At 54.1% G+C, this 12,399-nt stretch overlaps 1 protein-coding gene across 1 annotated transcript; it reads right to left on the bottom strand.

Moving 5' to 3' along the window:
• Window positions 1-8,625: 8,625 nt before the first annotated feature.
• Window positions 8,626-11,635, bottom strand: LOC129325653 (uncharacterized). The gene is made up of 2 exons (XM_054973462.1): window positions 11,144-11,635; window positions 8,626-9,336 (listed from the first exon to the last, which is right to left on the bottom strand). The coding sequence occupies exons 1-2, from the start codon at window positions 11,633-11,635 to the stop codon at window positions 8,626-8,628; spliced, it is 1,203 nt and encodes a 400-aa protein (XP_054829437.1).
• Window positions 11,636-12,399: the final 764 nt, after the last annotated feature.

Raw genomic sequence — 12,399 nt, 5'->3', positions numbered from 1 at the left:
TGTATGTATGTATGTATGTATGTATGTATGTATGTATGTATGTAAAATAATTCAAAATATACTTTTTTACCCAGAATGGAATTTAGTCTAAACCCTGAGAGCTGAAGAACTCTGTCTGGAACAGCAGTACCAGCAATTGTGTTGGATTATCCAGGACAGCAGTTGGACTTTTCCTTTAATTTTCAGTCCTACTTTGGACTTTCTCTCCCTGGTGGCTTTCTCATAACCTGGGCGTCTTCTGAACAGGGCAACCAGCACTGCTCCCTTCCCCCTTGTCACTTGCCCCCGGCTCTTGACATCCCTGCCTTATCGGTACTAACGGCCGAGCAATTAGTGGTGATAACCAGTTATTGTTCCTGTTCCATTGACCCGTCTGATCGGCAGAAGCATCCTTGAAAGTAGTTTTAATAATCCAAATAAAACACAGAGGATTCATTTGATTTATAAAAGCTAATGATGTGTTCTGTTCAAGATGGGTACCTGTGTTTGTCTGTAGCAGTAGAAAAGAGCAAGAGTCTAGTAGCACCTAGAGGACTAACAAAATTTGTGGTAGGGTATGAACTTTTGTGAGTCACAGCTCACTTCATCAGATAGAAAGCTCATAGCCTGCCACAATTTTGTTATAGGTGCTCTGGGACTCTTGCTCTTCTCTATTTGTTCTGTTGTCACACCAGTTGGTTCTACAGCAGCCTCCTTGCAGACTAAATATACACATATTATTTTACTGGGTAGATCCTATGTTGTTTAATATGTCAGTCTTAGAATTACTTATGCTCCGTTTCAGGATTTCTTCAACTCTGCATTGGATTTCTGCTGGTTTTAAATCTTTGCAAATTTGCATGTATATGCCCTATTACATGTTTATTGAAATGTCTTTGAAATTGGCTATACTAACCCATAGTGTATAATCCGCCTGAAGTCTCAGTGGGAAAGGCAGACTATAAATAATGGAAATAAAATGAAATAAATAATAAATAAAGATTTAGAAGATGTTGAGATACCATAAACAACTGGGATGGTGGTGATGAAATGCTATCACTGCTGTGCTGTTTCGTATCAGATTCTGTGCAAGTTTTCCTCCCGTGTCTTTCTTGATATCATCCAGCCCTCTTTAGGTCACCCAGCTCTATGATAAACCACAGGGCTGGATTCACCAGAAGCACAGGAGAGGTCAAGGAGGAGCCGTATTCAAGGAGCTTCACATTCCAGGCTCCCACCGCAGCCTCAACAGAGATCGTGCTTGGAATTTTAAAATCTCCCAGAGCATATTGGAATCTAGAAGGGTCCATTAGCCTACATGGGTGGACCATGTTAACAGGCCCCCCATTTTTTGTGACCATATTCATTTTTGCCTTGCTCCCATTGCTCTTATACTGCGTTGCTTTGCCCTTCCCACCAGCCGTCCCTCCCTTCCTCCTGCCTGTGCAAAAAGAACTCCGGGACTGGCCGTTCTGGATATGGTCGATCCGGGAGGCCTAGCAAATTAGCATGATGTTCGAGGCTGCTGCTCTAACACTGCTTCTGATTGGCTCCAGCAAATCGCACAATAGATACAAGGAAATACGTTTCTATGAATATTCTCAGGCAATTTATCCTTAATTTTTTCCTCATGGTAACAGGGGCCGATTCCAGATGGGCAAAATTAAAGCGAGTGATTTCGCTTTTCAAGCGGGAAGACCCGTTAAAACCCGCAAGTTGCCGTCCCTGCTTACCTGCGGTTCATGGCGCTCCGTCGCGCTATATAAGCGGACAGTGGGAACACGGCATGGCGGGTTTTGCCGCAGCATGGCGATCCATCATGGGGGAAGAGGAACTCCCCTTTTTCCGGCCGGCCGGCCAGCCGGCCACAATATCGCCATTTTTTTTTTAAAATGCTGGAGCGATTTGCGCAATCGCGCGTTTGCGGGCATGAATTTACACCAATGCGCAAAAGTATAATCATGATCATGGTGCGTGGTTTTTCGAATCATTTTGCGCATACGCACAATTGCATTACTGCATCCCTCATGAAATGCGAACTGAGCGTTCATTACCGGCCGGCATTTTGTCTGCCAGAGAATCTAACCCTGGGAAGTGTCGCTGACCTTTGCCCCGCAGACTTGCGTGCCGATTGGACGGGTGATCGGGCGGGTGGGGGGAATCTCGGTGGCTGAGAAAGCACAGCACTCGAGCACAGTCACACACGCTTGTGCTAGAGCAATATCGCCTTGTCGGGGGCAGTATGGCTGGTGGAGGGGATGTGGCTGGGAAGCGGGGGGTGTCCTGGCGGCATAGAGAGATTGTGGATCTGCTACACTTCTGGGGGGAAGAAAAGATACAGGAAGCTCTCCGAAGCACCCACAGGAACATGGACTACTTCCAAAAAATCTCGAGGCAGATGGCTGAGCGGGGCCACAAGCGGTCGGCTACAGAGTGCCGCACCAAGACCAAAACCATGCGGCTGGAGTACAAAAAGGTTATGGCCCACAACGGCCGTTCAGGGAACGCGCCAACAACCTGTCCGTACTTCAGAGAGCTGGACAGCATTTTGAGGGGGGATGCAAGCGTTAACCCCAAGAGGCTGGCTCGGAGTATAGTGCTGGAGGTGGAGGGCAGGGCCCGGGAAGGCCCTCTGGAGCTTCAGGAGGGGTCGGAGGAGCTCTTCAGCCATGACCTCGTCACCATCAATGCGGAAGATCTCAGGACATCGACACCCTTTCCATCAGGTCGGTGGGGGCCCTGGTCCAAGCGCGGTTGCTGCCGGGGTGGTGCTTCGGGGGTGTAATCAAAGCATGCAATATGACGAGGCTGGCCCTACTTCTGTTCCCAGGGCACGGTGGCTTCGTGGACGATGACCACTTGCACAGCGGTGGAGATCATGATGTGACCCTGAGTGGACTGGCGGGACCGGGTACGTGGGGGGGGGGGCCGGCAAGGGGGGCGCGGGATTCGCTTGGGCTGGTCTGGGAATCCGCCGCAATAATGGTCCGTGCTTTCCCAGGCAGGGGGGCAGGGGGGGCGCGCCTGCAGCTCTGCTGGGTAGGGTTATGCACCCTGGGATTTTGTGGGGCATGGGTGCTCTGTTCATTGGCTCAGGGCACAGGCCGGTCAGTCCCTTGCTGGGGGTCCGGGGGGGGGGGCACCGAGAAGTCCGCAGGTCAGGCACACAGCCCTTGGATTCTCTGAGGCCACATGTAGCCTAAGAGAAGGGGCTGGCACCATTTGCGCAACCGCGCAAATGCACAAATGCGCGCAGATGCATAATCGAGGCGTGCAGCGGTGTCCAGCCCCATTTTCCGCATCTGCGCAATTGCATTGGTGCCACCCTCCTGAACTGAATACTTGAGGCCTTATTATCGACTGCCATTTTGTCTCCCAGAGAATCCAACCCCGGGAGGTTTCGCTGACCTTTGCCCCGCAGACTGGTGTCCCGATTGGACGGGCGTTTGGGGGGGGGGAAACCCGTCGGCCAAGACACCACAGCACGCAGGCACAGTCACACACGCTTGTGCTCGTGCTGCTGCCGGCTTTTCGGGAGACCATTGCAGGGGGTCCTGGGGGGGGGATGGAACCAAAAACCCCGCTGGGATGGCAAAAACAGGGATGTTGGTTTTCGATTGCCAGAGTTGAGCAAGGTCAGGTGCACCAGGGCTGGGATCACCCCAACTAGATTTTCCAGAGAATACACTTTCAAGCTTCCTCCGTCAGATGCAAGTAGGAATGGAGATCTCTGAGCCCGTATATCCCAGTTAGAAGGTGGGAGGAATGTTGCAAAGAAAAGACTCAGGATGTAAAGGGACAATACAAAATGTAATCAGCTTGCTTAGAGCAGGGGAGGAAAGGCAGAAAACTAGCATCTGTAGTGAGACAGGAATGCTACATCCCTGTAGCATTCTAAGGGGTTTGTTGTTGTGAATTTGTGAATAAACTCAAGTTCAGCAAACTCACATTGTAATGTAATGTAATTTTTCCATGGGTCCTAAATCATATGCACAGAGGCAGGGGAGCAAACACTACTGTTGTAGGGCAGGCAGGGTGGCAGCAGTATTAACTCAAGGGCATCGAATTGCAGCACTTTAGTGCAATCCAGGTTACTCGGAGGATGGCCGGCTGAGCCTCGGATAGCAGGCATGCAGCAAAATTCTATGCATGCTACAAGGGGACACATTTATTCCTAAGGAAGGTTGCATCCTTGAAACCAGCAAGCTGTTCCCCCTATCCCCCTATGCCCTCTGCCGGTAACCCAAAGTGCATTCTGACAATGTTGCCTTCTTCGCAGATGAGCACGAGTCCGCCTCGGGAAGCAGCACGGAGGACAATCTGGATAAGGAGAACAGCCCGCCCTCGCCAGGCCTCGGCGTCTCAGGTACCGCACACATGCAATGCCGCACGCCTGGGAAATTCTGGTTCCGAGGGCTTGATGGGGGGACCATGGCTGGGGAATGGTGGGGCCTTGTGTTCACCTCTTGGCTGTTTCTCCACCCCCCCCCCCAGGCAGCCCTACGCAAAATCCGGCCCAGCTGTCCCCTGGGACACGACTTTCAGCAATAAGGAACCGCAAGCGGAGGGCCCACGGTGGTGCTGAGGCTGCGGACAGGATGATGAGCCAGGCAGACACTCAGCACCGCGAGGATATCGCCGAACAGCAGAGGCAGCATTCCGAGGCACAGAGGTGGCGCCAAGAGTTCATGGAGGTGACCCGTCAGGAGCAGGCGATGTTTCAGAATGCTTGGGGCCAGAACCTGGAGGTGATGCGTGCCGCCGTCAGCACGCTGCAAACACTTGGACAGGCCATGCTCCGGATGCAGCAACCGCTAGCAGCAGCTCCAGAGCGGCCGCCCCTGGTGGTTGAATCCAATGCCCCCACAGCTCCAGCGCTGAATGAGGGGGAGGTGGATGAGGGGGCGATCATCCGACCACCTTCCCCCCGTCCTCAGCCAAGGCAGGGTGTCCCCAAGCGGTCCTGTGTGGGCAGGTCCAGGGATCGGCTAACCCTGTAGACGAGTCTTGCCCTTTTCCTTAGCTCTGCCCAACCTTTCCCCAGCCCCCCCCCCGGACAGAAGACCGCAAAGCCCCACCACCCCAGACACACCGCCACCTATCGAGAAAACACGGACACTCAAACCGATGTTTTCAACTTTAACTTTTAGTGAACTCAACATTAACAGAAACCTCCCCCCCCCCAAAGTCCCATCACTGCTCGGTGGCCACTGGCAGTAGTGCGGACAGTTGTCCCTCCAAGGCCCGCACACGTCTCTCGAGTGCCCGGTGTTTCCGTCCCTGGTAGAGCAGGAGGCGCTCGACCGTGTCCATCCTGCCCTGCAGCGTGTTCACTGTGGACAAAACAAAGATATGCTGCGGTTCAAATCTCACTCCCTTATCTGCCTGGGACTCTTGCACGTGCCCCTCTCTGCCCCTCACGTCTGGAACTTCCCACCGGTCTCCTAACAGCCCCTCATGTTTTGGCCTCCCTCCCACGCTCCCCACTCCCCCTGATGCCTGGAACTCCCGGCCATTCTCCCTTGCTGTCCTTTGTTCCTGCCAGAGTCCATCACTGCCTCTTATGCCTGGGACTCTCACGCATCCGCCCTCCACATCCCCATCATGCCTGGAATTCGTTGCCCCTCTCTTCACAGGTGAAGGCCTCCCATCACCGGGGGGGGGGATTTCAATTGAAATGGGAGCCGGGGAAAACCTAAGATTGCAAACAAGCCAGGGACATGGACAAATGCAGCCACATGTGTCTAATTTGTTGTCCAGTGGTTAATAAAGCCACACACTGTCAGGGAGCGGTCTGTCCCTTGTCAACACAAGTGGAGTTGGCAGATGACGGGAGGAACCTGCCAGCCTGTGGCTGCTCCTTCAACACCACAGGGGTTTGGGGAGAGCTGCGTGCGGAATTCTCTGTCGCTCGGTGGTAGAGGTGAGGAATGCCTCAGTGTGAGTTCAGGCCTCCCTGAAAGGCAGTCATGGACTCACTTACGGGAGTGCATCATCCGCCCCTCCAGGCCCTTGATGGCTTCAAGGATGGTGCCGTCCCCCTCTTGGGAAGCCGGTGCACGGGCCGCCGCTCGGCTCGTCGTTGGCTCCTCCATGGTGGCGGGAGTCCCCTCGCCAGGGGCCAACACTGTGGACGGCGAGAAGATGGTAACAGCTGTTAATCCAGCATTGGTGGCGGGCCTCTGTACTCTAGTGTTCTTTCGTTTAAATAAATAGATTTGAAACATATGTTGTTGTTAACAGCACATAAGAACAGTTGGTCCACACCAGCTGCGCACAAATGCGCACAATGCACATTACGGCCATTTCTGGTGCTGCGTAGGTGGCTGGGGGGTGCGCCGGGAGCTGCTCTTACCCGGTTCTTCTGCCGGCTGCCTTGCGGCGGAAGGTGCTTGCCCGCTCTGCCCGGCAACGAAAGAGCCTCTGGCCGCCCCCTCCAGTGCTTCCTCGGGAACACCACGGCCTTCGCGCCCCCGTGCATCTGCACTCAAGATGGGAAAGGGGGCAATGTGAGGGTGATAACGTGGGCCCGAACCACCACACCACACACGCTTTTCTTTCCTTTCCCCCCATTCAACCCCCACCACGCCATCTTGGCGCACGTTTTGCCGCAGAAATGTGCCGTGCCGTGGGACAGCTGCGGCGATGTCGGCACGACCGCTCACCGCTCACCTGCGGGTTCCTCCAACTCCACCTCCACCAGCCACTCCTCTCCCTGTGGAGGTGGCGCCTCCGATTCCTGTGCCTCCTCCTCGCCTGCTGGTGGCTCGGCTGGCGGAATCCCTTGCTCCCCCTGCCCTGCTGCAAGAGATTGGGGCGTGATGGATCAGTGAACCGGCCAGAGACCCCACCCCCCTCAACCTGGCAGCACTCACCGCCTTCATGTTTGCTGCACCTCTCACCTCCATGCGCCTCCTCCGTAGTTTCCGCCTCTTCCTCGCGGATCCTGGGCCCACGCTCACCAGCCTCCTCCTCCACGGCTTCTCCTGCCTCCTCCTCCTCCGCCTCTGCCGGCTCCTCGGGCTGCCCCGCAGTTCTGGGGCGTGCCCTCGCCCTCAACGCAGCTGCAAGAGATTGGGGAGGGTTGTTGGTATCTCTGGTGCCCAGCTGGCATGCAGTGGCACAATGGTGTTCCGCCCCTCAAGGCACCCTGTCGCTGTGGCAGACGCGGGAGGGGGGGGTTGTGACCTTGTCTTCAGACTGCAGTTGTGTGCATTTTTGCACAAGGCTTACTGCGTTCAATGGGTCCTAATTCCAAGTATGTGGGCACAGTACTGCAGGTGCAATCCCAAAAACGCTTACTAGAGATAAGAACTACTTGACCCCGGGGCAGCTATTTCTTAAAAAAACACTCTTTGGAGCACTCTTCACAGGGCCGCTGTGGCAGACAGGGGGGGGAGGGCTTGTGACTTTGTCTGCGTGCCACCTGGAAGTCTGCCTGCAACCTGGGCATCATTGGCCTCTCAGGAATGGCCACCGGGGATTGATGGCAGTGCGGGGGGCCTCAACAGAGCACCACTGATACCCTAATCTGTGGCAGGGCAAAGAACGCCAACGGGAGGGCAAGACTGCAACCAGGCCGAGATCAATCCACCACCCCCCTTCCACCTACCTGCCTGCCTCCGGTCCTCCCAGCTAGGCCTGCCAGCCGCCTCCCAGAGCCGTCGCATGTCCGCAAAGAACGGCGGCCTGGCGCTCATCCTAGGGATGCCCTGCCACTGCTCCATGGCTGCAAAGAAGTCGGCCTTGACCCGCTTGAACTTGGACCTGCACTGGTCCGCGGTCCTGGGCCAACCCTTCGCAGCGAGCTGTCGGGCAACCCTGGCGAAAATGGCCTTTGTGGGCAGGTGGTGGCTGCCCATTATGCGGCTGGCACGCCCACTCTGCAGAAGGAGGTCAAGCAGGGCCTCGACCTCCAGATCCCGCCAGTAGCGGCCCTTACTGGCGGCCATTTTTTCAGCTGCGAGTGTAAGGATATGCGCTAACGCGCGAAAGCGCGACTGCGCATGCGCAACTTTAGAAGCGGCAATCCGTGCAGGCACCCGTTGCCCCGCTTAGCCGGACAGCTGCTGCCGGCCACCCAGCATTCCCGTCCACCGAGGGCCGCGGCAGCACCCCCCCATAGTGCAGCAGCCCACAGTATTTCTCGTTAATGTTTTCCCGATCACCCCCACACTTCCCGAGAGTGTTCACCCAAGGGTTGCCAACATGAGTGTATCGCCGCATTTGCGCATCTCCGCAAAGCAGAACACTCAAGCGACTCTGAGAAGGGGGTGACCGACACGGCTTTGCCACTTTCTGTAGTCACCGGCTTAGATGTGCCGGTGACCCGTATAAAGCCACCCCCGTAACACTACCCCCACGGCAGGAGCGGTCATGGCGGGGCCCACCAGAAAACGTGCGGTGGCACGGACTGTGCATTCGGCTGCTATTGCGCAGTTGCAGATGATCGCCACTTGGTGCGCAAATGCGGCAATACCAAAACCTGCCGGGTCTGCATTCCCCCCCCCACACCCAGGAACGGACAAGGAAAACGACAACTGTTCGAGTGCAATAACAAGCATTTATTGGCAGGACAAACTTTTCCTCGCAATATTGGCACTTTGGGGATATGAGTTTTCCCTCCCCCCAAAGAAAGCCAGGGCATCACCGTCCGCATCTTGAATACATGAATTCAGCCATCGCGTCACGAACCCTCTTCCCCTCATCAAGCATCCCCCTGTCGTTCTCCCCATACTCCAGTCCATCCCCAGGCATTGTCAAGGGCGTGGGATCCGTCAGTGACCCGAGCACTGCATGTCCTTTGGCCTCGCACAAGTTGTGCAGGATCACACACGCGGTAACAATGGTCACCACGTTCTCCTCTCTGGCCTTCAGCCGATGGAGGAGGCACTGCCAGCGTCCCTTCAGATGACCAAAACTGCATTCCACCCGGTTCCTGGCCCGTGCCAGGCAGCGGTCGAAGTATTTCTGTTGTGGTGTGACAGCAAATTTTCCATACGGCTTCATCAACCACCGGCGCATTGGATAAGCACCATCCGAGATCATCAGCGGTGGCACTGAAACACCATTCACTGTCAGGGAGGGATTCCCAGGCACAAAAGCCCCATTGTCCATTGCAGCACAGAGAGCCGAGTTGCGGAAGACGAAGGCATCGTGGTTCTTGCCACTCCAACCCACCTCTGCATCGACAAAACGGCCGGTGTGATCGACTGTACCCTGCAGCAAGATGGAGGAGTAGTTCTTTCGGTTACCATATTGGTCCGGCTTCCCACGGGGCTGACCGATGCGGATGTGAGTGCCATCAATCGCCCCAACACAATGAGGGAACCCCAGCGCTGCAAACCCATCCATTATCTGAAACAGAGACCAGAAACACGCATGATTGGAAATGCGCAGTCGCGCAACATCGGGTACACAGAGAACAACACAAACCACCTTTGTTCCAGCCTGCGCAAACCGCCTGCCCCTCCTGCAGCCATCACTCACCTTCCCGACCTCGTCCCCGAGACACACTGTCTTCGAGAGTAGCTGTTTCTCTCTCTCTTTTTTTTTTTTTATATATAATTTTTTATTTTCAATATCTAACATACAACTACTACATACATACATACCCTACAAAACAGTAACTACAAAAGACTACAATAACACAAGGGATAGGAAAGAGGAAAGAAAAAAGAGAGAGGGAGGGAGGGGTGGAAAAAAGGGGAAGGTACCCTACAAACACTAAACACTAAACACTACATTTCTGTTTTCCCTTCATACTGCCATTATTCAAAAGTTAAAGCTTTATATTATATTGATGGAGTGGTTGACCTTACTAAATGCAAATTACAATTTAATTTCAAGTTAAATTTTTCTTCCCCTCCTGGGTCCCGGACGGAGTTCTCTCTGCGCAACTGCAGCCGCATTGCTCGTTTCCTCCCCCTCCCCCTCAGACTTCTCCTTTTCGTCTTGCTTGGTGCACTGGAATTCTGGGTTCCTGTCCTCAAAATCCCTTCGTTGATCTTCTGATAATATCTTAAAGGCTTGATCTTTATGGGTGAACCAGATTCCTTCCGGAAATAACCATTTGTACTTTATTCCACGTTCTCTCAGAAGAGCTGCGAACTTTTTATACTTAAAACGTCTTTTCCGGACTAGAAATGGGACGTCTTTCAATATCTTAATTTTGTTGCCCAAGAAGTCCAAATCCGCATTGTATGAATTGTATAGGATAGTGTCCCGGATCCTCTTAGATGAAAAATCGATGATGATCTCGCGCGGCAACTGACGCTTCATTGCATACTTTGAAGTAGCCCGACGGGCTTCCAAAATGGCGCTTTTAACTTCTTCTTTAGTTGCCCTCGCGGGTGTCGCCAATAGTTCCGAGACAAGACCCCGTAAGTCCTCGTTTTCCTCCTCTTTCACATTCTGGAGGCGCAAAATTGTCTGTGTTCGTTCCACTTGTAGCCCGATCAACTGATTCTCCACCAGTTTAAGCTCTTTATTCGTAGCCTTCACGAGTGACGCACTTTCCCGAGCAGACTTCTCTGCCCCCCCCGCTGCTTCCTTGATGGTTTTCACTTCGCTCTCAATTAAGCCGACCCTTTGATCTGTTTCATTCAGCTTGTCAACAAAGGGTTTTATAGCTTCACCAACCGCCCTCTGTACAATTTCCTCCAACGATTCTCCCTTTAAGGCAGCCGAAACTGACTTGCCAAGGGCAGGACTTTGTTTCTTTGTTGCCATTTTGGGGGGGGGGCGCCAACCAAATTTTGAGACTCAGCAAAGGGGAAGAGTGAGCCCTCTTGGCTTCAGATCTCACCTCTCCTTCACGTACGCTTGTAATAACAGAAGGAATTCGCTTACTTGTAGGCTCTCGCCTAATTCTGCTCTTTGCCGTTTCTCATGGCCCGGCAGCACTCGAGGCGCCGCGCACGTCCGCCGGCCTCCGTAGGGACAAACGGGCAATTAACCCCCCGCATTGATTCCAGGGGGCTCTTCCCGCAGCGTCCCGGACCCAGCCTCCCTCACTGGGAGTTTTGGGGGCTAATCTTCGCAGATCAGCCGCCCGGACAGGGTGCTCGGCCGCTTCCTCTCGAGCCAGCGAAGAGGAGCGTCCGACATGGCGGAGAAAACGAAACCAAATCGAGAGTAGCTGTTTCTCAATTGCGAAGCAGACCTCCAGCACAGCATCTGAAACGGTGGACAGCCCCAGGCCGAAGTGATCCGCTGCAACGCGGTAGCATGCCCCAGTGGCAAGGCACCACAACGTCACCGCCACCCTCTTCTCCACGGACACGGGCTCACGCATGTTGGTGGACTGGCGTGCCAGGGTCGGCCTCAGGGCATCCACCAGCTCATTGAAGGTCCCCCTGGTCATCCGGAAACACTGAATCCAATGGGTGTCGTCCCATACACGCAGGGCTATGCGCTCCCACCAGTCCTGGCTCCGGGGGTATACCCAGCAGTCTCTGTGCTCTCTGGTGTCCGCCAGCACATACCATCGCTGCCGCAGACGGATCCCTCGCATAGTTGACCTACGTGAAGCTGCACCCAATCTTTCGCTGTGGAAAATCAGCTGGGCAGCCCTTCTGCGCCTCAGAATGTGCCGCAGATGCGCATGGCAAAGTGTGACCGTGTTCTGCAGCAGGAGAATCACCACTTGCGCCATCACGAGTAAAAGCTCTCTCCCGGGCGCCATTTCAGGATCCAACAGTCAGCACGTACCAGATTAGCAATTGAGAATCTAGAGTGGAACCATCGACCAATGTACTTCGCGAGAATCTCCCGGACCTGTCAGGTCCAGTATATATCTAAACTATACTGACTCCATTTTCTAATGCTTTTAGTGTTTAAGTGTTTTCTCCTCAGGTGCACCAGTTCCCAGGCAGCATTCCCACCAGAGGAGACTGTTTTGTCTAACACCGTTCCACCAAGCATTGGCCTTGAAGGAGAGCAGCTTCCCAGGACTGAAAGATGTTGTTTTGAGAACTGTGGGGGGAGGCTGTTCCAGATGGGTATTGTTACTCTGTATCCTATGCTTGCTCTTCATTGGTAACAATGATCATGTACCATCCTGAGTCTCCTATTCAGGACAGTGGACTATAATGGACCTTTTCTGCAATAAAGCTTCCTTTGCCAGACATTGGACTTATTCTTGCTTCTAAAGGGAATCTTGCAGAGAGTGCCTTATCTAGCCACAGTCTGACATTTTGTTACCAATCATGTCTGAGTCGGGCCCAGCGGAATCCAAGGTTGTCCCGGACAGGGATCCTTTGTTTGATCCGTATGCGTCTCCCGACAATCAACCGGTGCAAGCCCAAGACTCCCAGGAGCTGGGAGCAACCGGGAACGGAACCGGAGCCTCCACTTCCACCCTGCCTCTCATCGACTTCAGTACTCGGAACGAGACCGAAAGCGACCTCGGGGCAAGGC

Source organism: Eublepharis macularius, chromosome 3 (genome assembly GCF_028583425.1).
Source record: "Eublepharis macularius isolate TG4126 chromosome 3, MPM_Emac_v1.0, whole genome shotgun sequence".
Taxonomy (NCBI): domain Eukaryota; kingdom Metazoa; phylum Chordata; class Lepidosauria; order Squamata; family Eublepharidae; genus Eublepharis; species Eublepharis macularius.
Note: the sequence above shows the minus strand (reverse complement) of the source record. Positions and strands in the feature narration are given on the sequence as shown.